The 17865-nt window shown below is 54.9% G+C and overlaps 1 protein-coding gene across 2 annotated transcripts in view; it reads right to left on the reverse strand.

Moving 5' to 3' along the window:
* Positions 1-17865, reverse strand: part of NAP1L4 (nucleosome assembly protein 1 like 4) — a 35781-nt gene that overhangs the window by 8974 nt on the left and 8942 nt on the right. For both annotated transcript variants that reach the window (XM_070427110.1, XM_070427111.1), the window contains exons 4-10: positions 16193-16292; positions 14292-14433; positions 13981-14067; positions 12582-12713; positions 8983-9054; positions 3449-3588; positions 2085-2230 (exon numbers count right to left, since the gene is read on the reverse strand). In XM_070427110.1, the coding sequence (XP_070283211.1) occupies positions 2085-2230; positions 3449-3588; positions 8983-9054; positions 12582-12713; positions 13981-14067; positions 14292-14433; positions 16193-16292 (819 nt within the window). The remainder of the gene's footprint in view (positions 1-2084; positions 2231-3448; positions 3589-8982; positions 9055-12581; positions 12714-13980; positions 14068-14291; positions 14434-16192; positions 16293-17865) is intronic.

A 17865-nucleotide genomic window follows, 5' to 3' on the forward strand; every position in this document is an offset into this window, starting at 1 on the left:
TGGCCACCCCATCCCTGCCTCCCCCTCTCACCCTGTTTTCATAGAGCTCATCACGTGTAGTGATGAGCATGTGATTGCTTTGAAAATAGCAACTGAAGCTATAATGCACGTTCCACAAAGGTCTCCCCCGTTAGGTGTGCGATTTAATGCTGCCTGGTACACTTGGTGCTGTGCAGCCACCACCGCAATTCTAGAAATCACCCCACAAAGGGTCAATCCCCAAGCCCGCGAGTCTGCTTCGTTCCATTTTGATGTTATCAAGTATTTTAAATCCAGTTTTAAGGAAAACTCCCCCAAAGCGCCCCTGTCATGACTCCACGCAGGCTCCCGAGGGATCTCCCCAACAGGGACACTGAGGGAGCAGTCATGGCTGTTCTTACCCCCAAACCAACACAGACTGACATCTTCTGGCAGGGCTCCTCAAACTACGGCCCGCGGGCCACATGCAAATACAAATCGTGTATTTGTTCCCGTTTTGTTTTTTTACTTCAAAATAAGATATGTGCAGTGTGCATAGGAATTTGTTCATAGTTTTTTTTAAAACTATAGTCCGGCCCTCCAACGGTCTGAGGGACAGTGAACTGATCCCGTTTAAAAAGTCTGAGGACCTCTGCCTTCTGGGCTCAAAGACAAATCACAGAAAATAGCCACAATGAAGAGACAGGACTGCAAGCTGAGCGGGCGGGACGAAGGGGCACTAGCTCAGAGACAAGGTCAAAGTCAACGGCTCAGGCCTGAGTTGCTGCGTGAGGCGCCGGACTGACAGCCCGAAGGCGCCCGGTCCTGCGGCAGGGCCGCAGCTGTCATCTCAACCTGGCTTTAAGCGTGGAAGGTAAAGAGCCAATGGGTCTTCTCATTTCCTTGTATCCGTGCTGACACAGCCAACTGCTCCGCCTTCACGTTCTCTCAGGATTAGAAAATTACACTGAGGTGTCCCAATAGTTTACTCTCAAAGCCAGCAGCTCACCTTTCCAGCTCGAGGCCCATCTTTACGTTATCGCTCGGGGGAAACAACACTCAAAACGGAAGCTTCAAAGCTCTGCTTCGGCCCCAAGCACCTCACAATGGAGAGGCAAACACTGAGAGCCTGGCCCCAAGTCCTGGCTGGGGCAGAGCTGCAGCGCAGGGGCTGCGAGCAGCGTGGAGACGAGGGAGGTGTGGGAGGCCCTGCAGGCACTCTGAGCTTCCTACCATGGAGCCTGGGGTGCCGCCTTGTCCTCCCTTCTTGCTGCCAGGTCCCCCTGCTGCCCCCCTGCACCCGTGAGCACAAGTCCCCTTACCAGCCCAGCTCGCCGGGGGCCAGGACGGACCCTGGGGCTATGAGCTCTCACAGCAGCACAGGCCCCGCTACCCAAAGGCAGAGGATTCCTACGAAACTGTTCTTAAGTGGAAAGGCGGAAAGCCAAGAAGCAACTATCATTCATTTAGACAGAAATGTTTCTGTGTTCTCAGAACCAAAAAATAACCTACCAAATCAAACCAAATGGCACACAAGGCCTAAAATAACACCGACGTTCGGTACAAGCAGGACGATGTGATAAATACACACTCTGCATACCTGCCAATCTCGAGTGGCACTTTACCCCCTCGTCACCACTTCGCTGCTGGCAGCACCCGCCCTGGCTGCTTTCAATGTGCCCTCTGCCTACACATGGTACGGATGGCGGGTGCAGGCAAGATCAGCACACGCATGCGTCTTTATTTTGCTCATAAGGATGGACATTCCGTCCAACCTGACGCTGAGCGTCACCGTGTGGAGCTCCTAGGTTCTGCTCACACCTTAGTGTGTGTCCTGCTAACCAAGGCACAGGATCACGGGCAGAGCCCAGGGCCCACCGCCAGAGCTGGGGCTGGAGGCGAAGGTGCCGAGCGTGGTCCTGGGAACGGGCTCGAGGTGCCGCCGACGCTGTTCCAGCAACGGCTCATGTAAAAGAAACGCTGAAAGCTGTCACCTCTCACCTTCTCTCGTAAACACCAAAACCCTCTCCCATTTCTCTGGGTCAGTGAGGACAGTGCCCGCCTGCAGGTCTCTGGTAAAAGCCGAGCGGCGGGACAGGCCTCGGGGAAGCGGGGACGCCCCTCACCTTTCAGCGGGCTGAAGAAGTTGAAGAAGGAGTCGTTGGGGACTTGCTTGGTGATGGTTCTGACGGTGCCTCGGCCCTTGTGTTTCTGCTTTTTCTTGATCGTTTTGACGGTGACGTTCTTTCCTTTCTTCCAGTCAATGGTGCACCTGCAGGGGCACGACAGCCACCAACACACACTTCGTGAGAAAAGCCGACTACAAGTGCACAGAACAAGCAAACCACGCTCTACGCTTAACCCGGACAGTTTCATAAACCCACCTGCAAGCAAGCATGGCCGCGCATGAGGCTCACCCGCAGGCAGTGACAGGAACGGGCTGCCTGCCACCACCCCGACAGAGCAGTGCCTCAAGCTCGGGCTTCTGCAGGGCAAGGGCACCAGCACCCCAGGCCTCCTCGGCTGGAGGCTTGTGTGTCAGCCCAGACGCTGCAGCGTGTTTTCTGTGAACAACCCCAACCAAGGCTGGGCACAGGCACCTCCAGAGCCTATCACCAGCTGCCCCTGGACAGCCCCCCCCCCCCCCCCCCCGAGTGCACCTGAAGTCACCACTCAAACCCCAATTCTCAAGGCCACTGAGCTGAGTGGGACAAGCTGGAGAAAGGAAGCAGGCGACCCCGCCAATGCTGAGGACCCGCACACAACACCGCAGCTCCCCGAGTGCTGCGTGGTGGGTGGGGCACAGCTGCTTCCTAGCCCTCGAACCACCTTGGACCACAGGTGACACCTGACAGCAGCTGGACAGTGTCGGCCCTAGAAGCACCGGAAAGCCCGGCCTCCTGTCACCAGGCGGCCCGGACAGTGGCCTTTCTAACCCTCGCCACTGAGTCACGAGGACTTTAAGGCCTGAATTACTGAGACGGAGGGTCATGAGGACAAGCACGAGGTCCCAGGGGTAAAATAACGTTTCAATTGCGGAGGAACCAGTGCCAAGCATCTCGAGCTGCCCAAGAGGAACAACTCAAACCACACTCACTCCCTGGGGACCTACAGACCGGAGTGGCCAAGGTGCTCACCCCAAGTCCCAGGACAAGCACGCTGACCCCGTCTGCAAAGCCAGCCCCCGGCGCACTGCTCTGCGCCGGCTCATGTGGGCTGCCGGCCACAGCCTGACGGACGGGGCCAGGGAACCCGATCCCCTCATGAGAATGAGGAGCCGGGCCACTGCCCGGAAGCCTGCCCATGTGTCCACGTGATACACTTCCCAGCGCTGCCATCACATCCCCCACAGAAAACTACTTCCTCTTAGCCCACTGGGCTTCAGGGCAAGTGAAAGGCTTCCTGCTTCACCCTCATTTCTCTCTGACGCAGTTCTAAAGTCACCTCCCAGTTTCACTGCCAAGAAAAAAGGTGAAACGGCGTTCCTTACCCATCACAGTCAACGATTTCAGGGCCTTCGAAGGAGAAGGGGTCGGCCTTATCCGGCTCGGACTTCATCTTGTACGTTTTGGTCAGGACTGAATTGGTGAAGTAGTCGTTGGGCTCAAAGTGGAACTCTAACACAAAAGACTGAAGACAGAAGCGCAGGGTGAGCACCTGAAACGCTACAGACACCCAGCGACGGATTGATGAGCCACACCGTGCTTCCGGGGAACCAGCTCCCCCCAGTAGGACCCACAGGCAGAAGCCCCCAGTGTGGCCACGTGACAAGAAAACCGTCTTTACTGCAAAAAACAGCGGCACAAGGGAAGGCACAGTGACAGGGCGTGTGTCTCCTCCGGGGAGGCCGGGCTCTTGGTGGAGGGTCTGGAGGGAGAAACTGGGCATCGACAGCCCCGCCCTCCTCTCCTTCCTCCCTGGGAGGCAGGCAGAGCGGCTGTCTTTGCTCCGCAGTGAAAGTGGCCAGACCCCCTGTGGGGGAGAAAAGGAAACACAAGCCACACCCGGGACAAGTCCCTCGGGTCACGGAGCAGCCCACACCCTGGAGAGAAACAGCCTCACAGGGAAATGGGCCCAGGTGTGCACGGCAGCAGCCACGGCCAACAGAGGACACTCACACTCGGGCACCGAAGCGAAGGAGAAGTAACTGAGACGCAGCGACTGGCCAGGGTTCCGGGAAGCCAGCAGCACTCACACAAGGCAAATGGCTTTATACATTTTTTTTTTTAGGTCTTGTGTTTACAAATTTCCAGTATATATTTTTTAAATATATTTTACTGATTTTTTACAGAAAGGAAGGGAGAGGGATAGAGAGTCAGAAACATCAATGAGAGAGAAACATCGACCAGCTGCCTCCTGCACACCTCCCACTGGGGATGTGCCTGCAACCAAGGTACATGCCCTTGACCGGAATCGAACCCGGGACCCTTCAGTCCACAGGCTGACGCTCTATCCACTGAGCCAAACCGGTTTGGCAGTATACTTTTTTCTTTAGATAGATTCCAGAGAGAAAGGGAGAGGGAGAGAGAGACAGAAACATCAATGATGAGAGAGAATCACCGATCAGCTGCCTCCCGCATGCCCCCTACTGGGGCTCGAGCCCACATCCCAGGCATGTGCCCCTGACTGGAATTGAACCCGGGACCCCTCAGTCCACAGGCTGACACTCTATCCACTGAGCCAAAACAGCCAGGGCTATAAATTTTTAAAAAATATATTTTTATTGATTTCAGAGAAGAAGATAGAGGGAGAGACAGAAACATCAATGATGAGACAGAATCATGATCAGCTGCCTCCTGCACGCCCCCTACTGGGGATCGAGCCTGCACTCCGGCACGTGCCCTGACCGGGAATTGAACCAGTGACCTCTTGTTTCCTCGATCAATGCTCAATCGTTGAGCCACACTGGTTGGACTGTAAATAGCTTTTGAAGGACGACTTGGCAATAACAAATAATTAATGAACTAAAAAAGCCATCTGTGACCTCATAGCACTATCTGTGCTCACGCTTCCCCCTCCGCCCGTCCATAAAGGACAAAGAAGCCTGTCCCGGTGCGTGAGGTGAGGAGCGTCTGTGAAGGCCAAGTCTGGGTTCAGGCCGCCTGGGGGCAACCCCACCGCTCGGAGCCCCGAGTGGTTTCGGGAGTGGAAGTGACACCTCTCCCCCCGAGTTGAAGATTGACCCATGGAAGCAGCACTTAGGACACAAAAGGGGAGTGAAACAAGGCTCTCCAAAGAGGGGTGAAGGGGGAGAAAGGCCACGACAGCACAAGAGCAGACACAGGGGGTCAGAGCCTGGGGAGCACCCACGTCCAGTGTCTAGAAGGGATGGCGCAGGCTCTGGCCGGGGAATGTCCACTGACCTTTGCCAGAGCCTTGTGGGCTGGAGAGGAAGGATGGTCAAGGCAGGTCCAAGTTCAGCAGGACAGGGAGGCAGCTTCGGGAACGGGTCCCTGTCCCTCCCTCCCAGCATGAAGATGGAGGTGGGAGGGCCACTGTGGCCACGACCACATGTGGGCGGGCTGGGCCAACGAGCCTTCTGCTGGAGTCGGTCCCTCCGCACCCGTCCTGTCCGGTCCCTCCGCACCCATCCTGTCCGGGCAGAGCTCTTCCCTTCCCCCTCTCGCCCCAGGTCCTCCCCACCCAGTGTCATTTCTTTTCTTCCTATTTTCTGATTTTTTCTTCCCCATGGCCTCTGTTTATCTAGAATAACCCGAACGCCCTGGGGTGAATTAACCCTTTGCACTCCGAACCATTCTGGACATTGGCTACCAGCTACTCAACGCTACTTTGCGGCGGAAACGTGCATTTAAAGACCCTCGTATTATTTAGTATAATTTTGGAACCAAGTGACGTATTATAATGATATTGGACTTATATGAATTGGGTGACATCGAGGAATGTATATTTGCAAAAAAACCAATATTTTATTGTTTATGATTTTGTACAGTATGATAAGTTTTGTAACACTCCCCAATATGCATTGCAGGCTGATTAGTGCATGTTTGACAGTAATAAGTGGTTTGACGCCTGCCACCACGTATTTTCCTGTTAGAACACACAATGCAGTCCCGTTTTCTTTGTCCCACATCGGGAATATGTAGTTTATTGTTTAATCCGACACAAAACCCGCTGACATTTCTTGTATATATCTTAGTAATTTTACGATATTTTGATTTAATTTCTTGTGCCATTTCAAGATAAAACTTCAGGGAAACATGCATGTCTCAAAAAGTTGCGTTGAAATAACTCAATTCCCCGTAATCACTAATAAACTGCAATGTCCCCTGAGAGGGGACAGCGGAGTGCAAAGGGTTAAAGTATTTAATGGACCAACAAAAAGGGCCCAGGGGTGAGGGCCGATCCCACACTTCAGTTAATGGTGCTCTCTGCCCAGCAGCGGAGGCGGGGCTACTGTCTTCGCCACAGTCACACCCAGGCTAGGAGCAGTCCTGCCTCATACAGCCCTGTGGTTAAGGTGGACAAGAGACACGTGGGATTCTCTGTGCTGCTTGAAATTATTTCAAAATAGAGACCAGTACAGGTTATTATTACAGAAAGGAAGTGTAAGACACAGTGCCAGCAGGAGCGGAACTGACCGCCCCTGGGCCTCACTGATGCGCACTGCCCTCCAGCGGCCCAGCCATTACACTACAAGACCCGGTTTCCAGGATGCTGACCATGAGGCAACCATTCAGAACAGGGGGTGGGGGTGGGGGGCATACAGGAATGCTACGTAACCATCTACACCAAGAGGTGCAGTAAGTTCGCTGTCCCACCCAGCAGAGCGCGTGGCGTGGGAGGAGAAGCACGACAGTGTGCACGCGCTCGCTCTCGCACCCCTTGCTGCCACGTCAGAGGAGTGGCGCGGAGAGGGGAAAGGAGGTGCGGGCTGGGGCGGGGCCAAGGCGCTGGCCCCTTCGTTCTGAAGCGAGGTGGCTGTTCTTTACAGCTTTGTCTTAGACGGTTCATAATAACGTGACAGGATAAACTAAGGGGAACTGGCGGTAGCGTGTCTCTAGACGCTGGAGGCTGCCTCGTGTTCTCTAAGTTCGTAGAGTGAGCACATGGGACTCACGAGGAAGGCTGGCTCGTGCTACCGCCGCTCGGGCTCCAGTCCTGGGGAGCCACATCCGACACGTGGGCGAGAAAGACGAAAGGGACCCAAGGGAAAAGGATGAATGGCAGGTGAGAAAGCTGTGGAAGGAAAAACTCACAGCATCTTACAAGTGTGCTCATACTGCAAAGAGCATTCACATCTTCTCAGCCCGCCATGGCCGCAGGCGGTCCCCAGAGGGCGCTACAAGCCTCTCCCAGTGAGGAGCCCAGACTGGGGGAGAGGCTGAGAGGAGGGCCCCAGGCCACCCCAGAGGCTTCAGTAGGAGAAAAGGGGTCACCTCCGCCACCAGAGTGGCCCTCAGCCTGGAGCAGGCATCTCTGGCTCATGCCCACACCTCCCCTGCAGAGGGAGAGCGGGATGTCCCCTCCGGGAGTACAGCAGACAGGGAAGGGAAGGGACATATATAGGCATGTCGTCCTGTCCCGGCCTGCAGCACTAGGGAGAGAAATCCCATTCACACTGGCCCTCGTGCGCAACCTGGGCCCGTGCTGTGACAGGGAGGGAGGAGAGACCGGGCTAGCCCCTGACCAAGGTCCGCAGCCCACAGCCCCAGGTGCTCGTCTCCAAGGCCTGAGACTGAGCCACCAGTGAGCCTGTCAGTCCCGTCACTGCTCTGGAATGGAGCCCATCAGCCACCGCCAGACGGACAGGCCACGCACAGGGCTCCTGGGAGCCCAGCCCAGCTGGACGGGTGCGCCATCCAAGTGCCCCCAGGGGAGAGGGAGGGCTGGCTGGGCCTAATGGCAGGCAGACCACCACACACACTAACACGCTGTCTGTCTCAGGTGTTCTGGAAAGGGGGTTTGTGACACATCAGAGCAAGCGAGCATATTTTCAGTCTTATCTGCAGGTTGTTCTTTTTAAAAATCCTCATCCAAGGATATGTTTTTATTGGTTTTTTAGAGAAAGAGGAAGGGAGGGAGGGAGAAAGAGAGAGAGAGAGAGAAAGAGAGAGGGGAGCATTGATGTGAGATAGAAACATCAATCAGTTGCCTCCCGTACACACCCTGACTAGGGATCAAACCTTAACCTAGGTGTGTGCCCTAACTGGGAATCAAAACCACTACCTTTTTAAATAAAAAAAAAAAAAATATATATATATATATATATATATATATATATTGATTTTTTACAAAGAGGAAGGGAGAGGGATAGTTAGAAACATCCATGAGAGCTGAAACCGGTTTGGCTCAGTGGATAGAGAGTCTCTCATCGATGTTTCTAACTATCTCTCTCCCTTCCTCTCTGTAAAAAATCAATAAATATATTTTTTAAAAAAGAAACATCCATGAGAGAAAAACATGGATCAGCTGCCTCCTGCACACCCCCTTCTGGGGATGTGCCTGCAACCAAGGCACATGCCCTTGACTGGAATCAAACCTGGGACCCTTCAGTCTTCAGGCCGACGCTCTATCCACTGAGCCAAACCGGTCAGGGCCGAAACCACTACCTTTTGATGTATGAGATGAGGGCCCCAGCCAGGGTGGCCTGCAGGTGCTTTTTGGAACAGACACCTAGTAGGTTTCTGTTAAAGTGCCCCTCACATTCAAGGGCGTGTAGACCCACCATCCTTTCAAACCCATTTCAAAGACACGAGATCCTCGAAAAACCCAGGAGCCACCCAGGGAAAGGATGGTAGAGGAACGAACTAGTGAGAAGCCACAGCACCTCAGTGGACACCACGTGGGACAGAAGAGTCCAGCCCGGCCTGACTCCTGCACCTGCCACCACCCAGCAGGCGGCCTGGACGACCTGCCAGGCTGCCCTGATCCCCACCAGCATCTCGCTCAGGTCCCCCGGCAGGTGAGTGACGGGTCTGATTTCCTGCCTTGGACCCAAGCCCTTCCTTTATCTTCAGTGGCCCGACGCCCCCGACACCAACCAGGAGCTCCACCAGTACTCACCATCGGCTGTCCAGGGTCTGAAAACTTCACTTTGATATCCTGCAGGTGTTTCAAGATCGGCTCATCATATTCCTAAACACAAAGAGGAAAACAAAACCTGAGCTTTCTGAGAACAGCACGCGTCCTTGCGGAGTGGCTGCTACGTCCCCCCTGGTGGTGGGCGAGGGGCCCTGGTGGGCCCTCTCCTGGCCAAGTACTGACTCCAGGGAGCCACCCACGCTGCTGCCCGACAGCTGGTCTGAGAGCAGCGCCTTCAGTGCCGGGACCAGGGCCCTGGCGGCTCTCTCATAGGGCCCTGTGCCTGGGACCGAGGTGCCGTGCCCCAGCAGGCCGGTCCGGAGCAGCTCTGAAGAGACAGAATCACAGGAACCACCTGGATCAGCTACGGCCACGGCAGCCACCCCATCCCACCGCCATGGGCGTGTGGCAATACATCTCCCAAACCCACAGCACAGCCACTCAGCACCAACAACACACACGAGGCGTGTCTGAGACCCACAGCTCGGGCATCACACGAGAACTTCCAACATGGCTGCACACGTTTACTCTGAGGTCATTCAAACGCAGAGTTCACCAATGTCTGCATCTGAGAAAGTCCGAGAGAGAACAACCAGAAGAGGAATGACGAGACTCGAAACCCAGCAACCACATCCTACCAAGAGGCGCTTCATCTGTGAAAGTGACTTCTTGTTATTATTAGAGAGAGGAAGGAGGGGGAGAGAGAGAGAAACACTGATAGGGTGACTCCCATGTGCACCCTGACCAGCGATCAAACCCGCCACCTTCATTGGTGCCCAGGCTGATACTCCAACTCACTGAGCCACACTGGCCTGAGCAAACAGTTCTTTCTTTGCCCCTGAAGTCTGGGGACTGAACTAAAAGATTTCTTGAGGTTCCACTGAGTTCTAAGAATTGAGTCTGACAAACATCAAGTTCCTAATTTTAAATTCTTTTGACATAGAACTACAAAAAAACAGCAACACAGGCACATACCAAGTCTCTAGACAAAAAGGGACCGCAGTCCGAGATGTCAGATCCCGCCTCCAGAGAACACCTGGCCCAGACTGCACCTCACTGGTGTGCCCTGCCTCGTGCTAAATGCCAAGGGGAACGTCACCACCAGGATGCTGCCCAGCGAGATGCTCTCATGTGGGACCGTCCCACTCCTCCCTCAACCCGCAGTGCCCTGTGCTATGTCCCAAGTCCCTGAAATAACACCATGCTCCTCCCAGGCCTCGAGGACAACTCCGTGGTCCCAGCGGAGCCCAACGTCTTGATGACAGGCTCAGAACTAGGGGCCCATAAGCCCAGCCCTGGGCACTGCGGGGGGCTGAGTGGAAGCTGCTGTCCGGACCCTCTAAACCAGTGGTTCTCAACCTGTGGGTCGCGACCCCTTTGGCGGTCGAACGACCCTTTCACAGGGGTCGCCTAAGCCCATCCTGCATATCAGATATTTACATGACAATTCATAACAGCAGCAACATGACAGTTATGAAGGAGCAACGAAAATAATTTTATGGCTGGGTCACAACATGAGGAGCTGTATTTAAAGGGCCAGAAGGTTGAGAACCACTGCGTCTAAACCAGTGATGGCGAAAAACCCTAACTTAACTCTGGTGCCGTGTCACATATAGAAACTTTTTGATATTTGCAACCATAGTAAAACAAAGACTTATATTTTTTATATTTATTTCATATATTTAAATGCCATTTAACAAAGAAAAATCAACCAAAAAATTGAGTTCGCGTGTCACCTCTGACACGCGTGTCATAGGTTCGCCATCACTGGTCTAAACCCTCCTGCAGCCTCCGCTCTGCCCCCCACGCAGAGCACCAAGCACTCAGTCGAGTCCATCTTCAGGAATTAACGTCTGACCCGAATGGCACCTCCGGCCAGACGCGGTCAGGTCAGTGCCAACGACCTCTCGCCACTCCCTCAGATAGGAAACACCCTGGAAATGCCAGCCTGTCTTCCCACAGCTTCCAGACGCTCTGCGGCCTACACACTGAAGTAGGCCATGGTACAGGGGTGCTGGGAGAAGGAGGGAGACCCCTCACTGAAGTCGGCCTCAGCTACTGCCCTCAACACCAGGAAATGCGTGGAAGCAGCAGCCACACCATCCCTGGACGGCTACCCAGCACCAACAGCCAGGTCACCAAGCAAGTCACCTACTGGCACCAAAAGCCCCATCATCACAAGCCTGCCACACGCACAGCGTGCACCCCCCCCCCCCCCAGCAGCACGTCAGAAAAGCAGCCCCAGGCCCACCCAGACCTGAGAAATCGGGCCCTGCGTGCCCCGGGATGGGCACAGCCACCGAGGTCTGAGAGAGCTAACGGCTCCGCTGCGTGGGGACTTCCCACCCTGGGGCACCCAGAATCCGGGAACTTCTACCCCCACCTGGGACTGTCAGGACGTGGGGGAGCAGAGGCACTGAGGCTGCTATTGAGTTGTTTTTGTTTTGTTTTTCTTTGCTATTGAGTTTTAAAAGTTGCCCAGGTGCCTGGCTGGCGTGGCTCAGTGGTTGAGTGTCAACCTATGAACCAGGGGGTTGGGGCTCAATTCCCGGTCAGGGCACAATTCCCAGGTTGTGGGCTCCATCCCCAGTGGGGGGCGTGCAGGAGGCAGCCAGTCAATGATTCTCTCTCATCATTGATGTTTCTCTCTCTCTCTCCCTCTCCCTTCCTCTCCAAAATCAGAAATATATTGGGGGAAAAAACAAGAAGTTGCCCAGGTGATTCTAAAAAGCAGTCTGGGTGAGGTCTGCCGTAGAGTATTCAGTTTTCCCAATGAATTTCTGGCATGTGGCATGATCTGGTTTTCTTACACCCCAACCTGACTTGTGCCTGAAAAGGAGGCTCAGACAGGAAGACAGGCTGTCGCAAGGCGCGGTTTCAGACGCGGCCCTGTCGGTTGAAGGGGAGCAGGAAATGCACTCCTCACATCCTTTCCTGAGTCTCGGCCCACGGAGCCTGCACAACAGGCCTGTTTCATGGTCCAAATACCCACCAACGGAGAAGTGTAATAAGTATGTGTCAGTGCAAGTGTGTGTACACATGCACACATTCTCACCCCTCACTTCCCCACTTGTCCACATCAGTGACACGGAGAAGAGTTGCCCTAGCCGGGTGATTAGGGTCGATACGCCAAGGTTGCAGGTTCGATCTCCGATCGGGGCAATCAATAAATGCATAAATAAGTGGAACAAACTGATGTTTCTACTTCTGTCTCTCTCTTTCTCCCTCCCTCCCTTCTTCCTCTCTGAAATCAATAAATTAAAAAACAAAACAAAGACAAAAAAAAAAAGCAGCCGTGAGTTTTTAAAAAAAAGGAAGAAAAAAAAAAATGGAAAGGCATCTGGAACCTGCTGACAGGCTTTCTGGGTGAGGCAGCAGCCCTTTCCCAGGAGGTGAACTGACCCAGGGCTCTGGCTCAGGCTGCAGGCTTCCCACTCCAGCTGCAGTAGGTGTGACTGGGGTCCCCACCAGGAATAACCCTCCTGTGAGGCCACGACTTCTCTGGAGTGGGGGTCCCAGGAGTGCCTTTCCCCCGAGAGTAGCTCACACGCAGTCGTAAGACCAGGATGGAGCACGCTCACCTGGACCAGCTCGCTCAGCATGTCCACGTTTCTGAAGATGGTGAACCAGAACTCGGGAATCCCTCGGGGGGCGGGCTCCTCTGCTGCCTCGGCTTCTTTTTCTGCGATGACGACTTTGCTCTTCATGTCTCCCTACAAAGTAACGATGCAGAAGAGGACAGTTACCACCAAGCAACAATCAACAAATCCTCCACGGCTCGAACCAGACCATCATTCCAGAATCCCGCACCCACTGCCGTCACAAGCCCTGGTCCTCTGACCCTACATTCCAAGACCGCCGAGCAGGTCACCATGGAAAGGTTTCCGGGACAAAGCGTTCAAGGCACTCCGTCCAAACGTCATTCCACCAAACCATTTAAATTGGCAGAAAAGTTCCAGAGGGGTCAAAGGCCACATACTGGGCAAGGCTGTGCAGTGCTGGCTCCACGAGGCCCCCACCTGGGGATGATCACCCACTACCACACGCAACTCCCACGGCTTCTGCCACCAGAACTGCCAACCACTTTGTCCGTCCAAGGCCAGGGAGACGCTCTAACTGCCGCCTCCGCCAGAGGCACTGCCCACACGAGGGCGGGGACCAGAACGGCTAGGTGCCCGTGCAGATCAGGCAATGTGGAAGGTAGGAGTGCGGTGCCACTGGGACCTTACGAGGCAACGAGCAGAGACAGGTTTTTCCTGAGCAAAAAGGATCTGATTCACAAGGACACTGACCCGCAGCCACAGCTACGACCAGGCCAGGCTCTGCATGTTTTTAGATCAAAACACGTGGCTACCAAAACTAGCATATTCTTCACAAACGCCCATAAAAGTGAATTTTACAGATTGAAGCTACTTGTCTCCCGAACACAAGATCCGGCTGGCAGAGTGAACCTATGGCACTGGAATGGGCCGTCAGGTAAGAGGCTGCGAGCAGGTGACGGACAGGGCCCGTCACTGAAAGGATCCGTAACCCACTGATCTCGTGGTCACGTGGCGAGGCGCTCTGGCCACCTCCTCCTACCGCTGGTCCTGGTGTTTCCAGTACACCCTCCTCACCACACCCCGTCTGCTGGTGACCACAGCACGCCTGGCTGCGCCCGACACTGAGGCTAACGGCCTCGCTCATCGGATCTGCGATCTCCCTACAGACAGTGCAGAGCTGCTCTGGGTCACTGGCGATGCGGGGGGCGGTGCCTGCTCCACTGCCTGAGCTGGCGGCACTGTCAGAGGCCAGGCCCGAGGCCGCTCAGTATTCAGCCATAAGAAACCCCAACACCTGAGCTCAGGGTGGAACAGCACCTCCTGCCAGGAGCGCTTTCTCTGTAAAGCAATGTTGAGCATCAAGACCATTAGGAGACGGTTCTTGTGTGTAACAGCGCGAAAGCGAACGCCAGCCGCGCTCATCAAAAGAACAACTTACGGCCAGTTTGTCCTCCTCTTCGTTCTCGCTGTGCCACTCCGACTCCGCATCTGTCGGCTCAACGTCACCAGTGACGAACTCCCTTCTCTAAGTGAGAGCGAGACCTTCTCAGAGTTATGTCATTGGGGAAGGCAGGAGTTCAGGCCGTGAGTTTGCAAACAATGCCTATGAGAAGACTGAACCCTGGACGCTCCCATCACTTATCCTAAGCTTCGGTCTAGGACTTAAAGAACAGCTCGGGGCGATTTACTGGGCAATGTGGATGCTCAGCCTCAACGGTCTGAGACTCGAATCAGAGGAGATGCTCCCACCTTGTCAAAGAGAGGCTGGTACAGCGCCGCGTACTTCCTCTCCAGGTCATGGACCTCTTCGTAGAACTTGGCTTCTATGTGAGCGCACTTCACCTGGAGTTGTTTCAATGCGTTGATTCTTCTTTTCACGGCTTTAGGTAAACTAGAGAGAAAGCAGAAAAGAAAACTTGTCACATGCTTGCAACATCTAAGTGGCATACTTTTCTGTTTTATTAAAATAAATTTAGCTTAACACAGAATTAACATCCTTACTAAGAAAAAGAGGTAAAATCATTAAGAAAAGGCCCGACCGGCGTGGCTCAGTGGTTGAGCGTCGACCTATGAACCAGGAGATCACGGTTCGATTCCCGGTCAGGGCACAGGCCCAGGTTGCAGGCTTGATCCCCAGTGTGGGGCGTGCAGGGGGCAGCCGATCCATGATTCTCTCTCAGCACTGATGTTTCTCTCTCCCTTCCTCTCTGAAGCCAAAAAAAATATATTTAAAAAAGAAAAGGACACACATCCCAACAGGGGAAAAACAGTGTGAAGGAAGCTGAGGAAATAATTCACAAAAGAAAACAAAAATAATCGAACACAGAAGAAACCACCAATCTCATTAATTTTTAAAATATTTTCATTGATTTTTAGACAGAGAGGAAAGGAGGGGAAGAGAAGAGAAACATTGATGTGAGAGCAGAACATCGATCGGCTGCCTCCTCCATGTCCCCCACCAGGGATTAAGCTCACAACCCGGGCATGTGCCCTGACCGGGTATCGAAGAAGCAACCTTTGGGTGCATGGGACAACACCCACCCAACTGAGCCACACCAGCTAGGGCCGTCCAGTCTCATTAAACGTCCCAAAGAATGTAAATTAAAAAGAACTCCCGCCCTGGCTGCTGTGGCTCACCAAGGTCCCCTGTGCTGGGTCTGGGTAAGCCAGACCCAGGCCACCTCAGCGTGAAGGGCCTTTTCAGACCCCCGTCACCCTCCTAGAACGAGTGCGGGAGGAGGACACAGGCAGCAGAGAAAGTTTCACAAGAGGTGACACACACTGCAATCTGTACTGCTTCCCTGCACGAGGTACACATTTTGAAATCATTTTCTAACTTCTGAAGTCTTCCTCATGCAGTGAGAATAACAAAAGGTTCTAAGCAAACTGGTCCCTGCTGTCCCCTGGCCATCCTGAGTCAGTGACATAACGACCGTCTCCCCACAACAGGCACCTGACGTGCAGTGTGTCTGTCCCCCGCTCTAGAGCCCGAGAACTGGACAGCACTGCAGCCACGGACAGCCTGCAGGTGCCTCCCGGCAGCTCCCGAGAGCCTGCTGTCTGGGCAAGGCAGACCCAAGGGCCCCTCCCCACCCTCACAGCCTGGAACACATGGAGCCGCACTGGGAACCGGGGGGGGGGGGGGGAGCCACACACGTCTGAGACCAAGACCCAACCTGACTGCCAGGCGGGAGCCCAGCAGCAGCCCTCCCTCCAGTAGGAAGACAGCCTGGCCGGAAGGGAGAGCTGCCCAAGGAGCCCTCACTGGGCAGCACCAGGTCACAGCCTCTCCCGAAAGAGCCTTTGGTGGTGTTGCAGGCACTGGAGGGGAGTCAGGGAGGAATGGCTCACAGCTGACAGCCACCAGGAAGAGACAGCGTCCCGCCCTCACCTGCACCCGTTCCCTGCCAACTCCTTCCCTGTGCTGCTCGACTCAGTCCCCCATGGCCACAGAATGGCCTGTGGGCCAGCGATCAGAGCGCCCACCTGCTGCGTTCTTTCTCCAGGTCTGAGTCCCTCTGCAGACCCTGCGCCAGAGCCAGCACTCCCCGCTGATGGAAGCACCATTCCTATTCTAAGGAACAGGGAGGTGGTTTTCCTTCTCCCTCGTTCCTGGAAGTTGGACCGCGCCTCGCCCACAGCATACTTACGTCTCGATGTAGCTGGAAGGCGTGTGGGAGACACTGTCGAGCCGCTCCTGCAAGGCTGCCAGAACCTGAGGGTTCTGCATCACCTGATCGGTGAGCTTCTCTACAAGTCGAAAAGAGGGCCAAACAATTCACCATCTGCCCACCACAGAGCAGCCAAGTCAGCATCACCAACACAAACCCACTTAGTCTGCTCGTCCGCTTTCATTTCTAAACGTGGCCAGTGGCAGCCAAAACATGTTGTGAAAACATTTAGGGTGCACTCTAAAGGCACTGGATGTTTATGCGAATCACCTAAGTGGGCGGTTAAAGCCCGCAGAAGGCTACCTAGAGATTTCCGGGTCTCATCTTGGCTGTTTAAGCTCCAAAACTCCCAAGTGAGGACATCGTCGCTTCCGATCACCTTGCCTTCACTCCCCAAGTCCCATGTGGGGCCCAGAAGCCGAAGACGGGGGTAAGCAGGCGGCTCCTCAGAGTGAATCAGTGCCCAGGTGTGCCCAGCACACAGCCCGGAAAGCCCGGCCTCACCAGTCAGTTCCCTGTGGCCAGACTTCCCAAGTGTCCTCTGGTCCTTCACCGGCACCATCCTCCTGCGCACACCCACCCCCGGCACCGCTGTGTCCTCACCAGCTCCTCGAAGAAGTCACACGGCCCTCACAGCGCAACTCCAGGCAGCAGGAGGGGTGTCACCATGCTGCGCTGTAACTATGGCGTGGGCCCCTTAGGCCACGGCACAGGCTCAAGTCTGCTGAGCCGATCCCCTCTTCCTGCCACTGTGCAGACAGCCAGACTCGAAGGTCGTCGCACCTGGGAGCTCTCCAGCCTTTGTAAGAACGAGCGTGGGCAAGCAGAACGCACCAAGCAGGCCCTCAGTTTAACTACAAGCAACCACGACCAGGAAGCGCTGTGTTTAACGCATCCAACTGTGTCTACACACAACCCTATACCATGTGCGCACACACCTTCTCTAGCTCTGGCCGTTGCAAGGCCTGGACACAATGGCACTGGCACCTACACCTGGGGGTCGGACTCTCTCCCCGCAAACAAAAACAGCCCCTTCGGTAACGGACAGAGCCAAGTCGGGGCGAGGAAGTTCAAAGGAAATGGAACAGGACTTGTGCACCCAATTCCTCGAGAAAAGCCCTGGAAGTGATGGGGACACAGCCAGCCTGAAGGGACCCCACTCATCAAGTGGAACAAATCCTGCACCAACAAGAGTAATGATGGCAACTGGTAAGGCACCGACCAGCAAGTAACCCACGTCTCTCTGGTAACACTAAGTGTGTGTGTGGGGGGGGGGGGGGGGGGGGTCACAGCTGTGGCCTGTGGCAGGATGGTCAGAGTTAGGAAACACCTTTGCAGCCCCAGGGTCGTGACTGGTGCAGCAAGGACCACCGTGGTGCTGACACCAGGTGAGCGGCTCCTGGAGAACAGGGGACGCACGGGGCCCAGCACAGTGGTTAACAAAAGGGCCCTCAGGATGGAGAGGCCTGGCAGACGCTGCCTTAACCAAGTCACCAACGCCAGCACCCGCCACGGGCCCAACTGCACTTCCCGCTGCACAAGGTCACCCACGTGGCGGCCTTGCCAAAATGCTGACCCTGAATCTCAGAGGGAAGAGCAGAGCATGCACAGCGTGGGCATCCACAAGGCGCTGGGCACCGAGTCGCTGCGGC

The sequence above is a fragment of the Myotis yumanensis genome, unplaced genomic scaffold, assembly GCF_028538775.1.
Source record: "Myotis yumanensis isolate MYYU_CA2020_CCGP unplaced genomic scaffold, mMyoYum1.0.hap1 SCAF_10, whole genome shotgun sequence".
NCBI lineage: Eukaryota > Metazoa > Chordata > Mammalia > Chiroptera > Vespertilionidae > Myotis > Myotis yumanensis.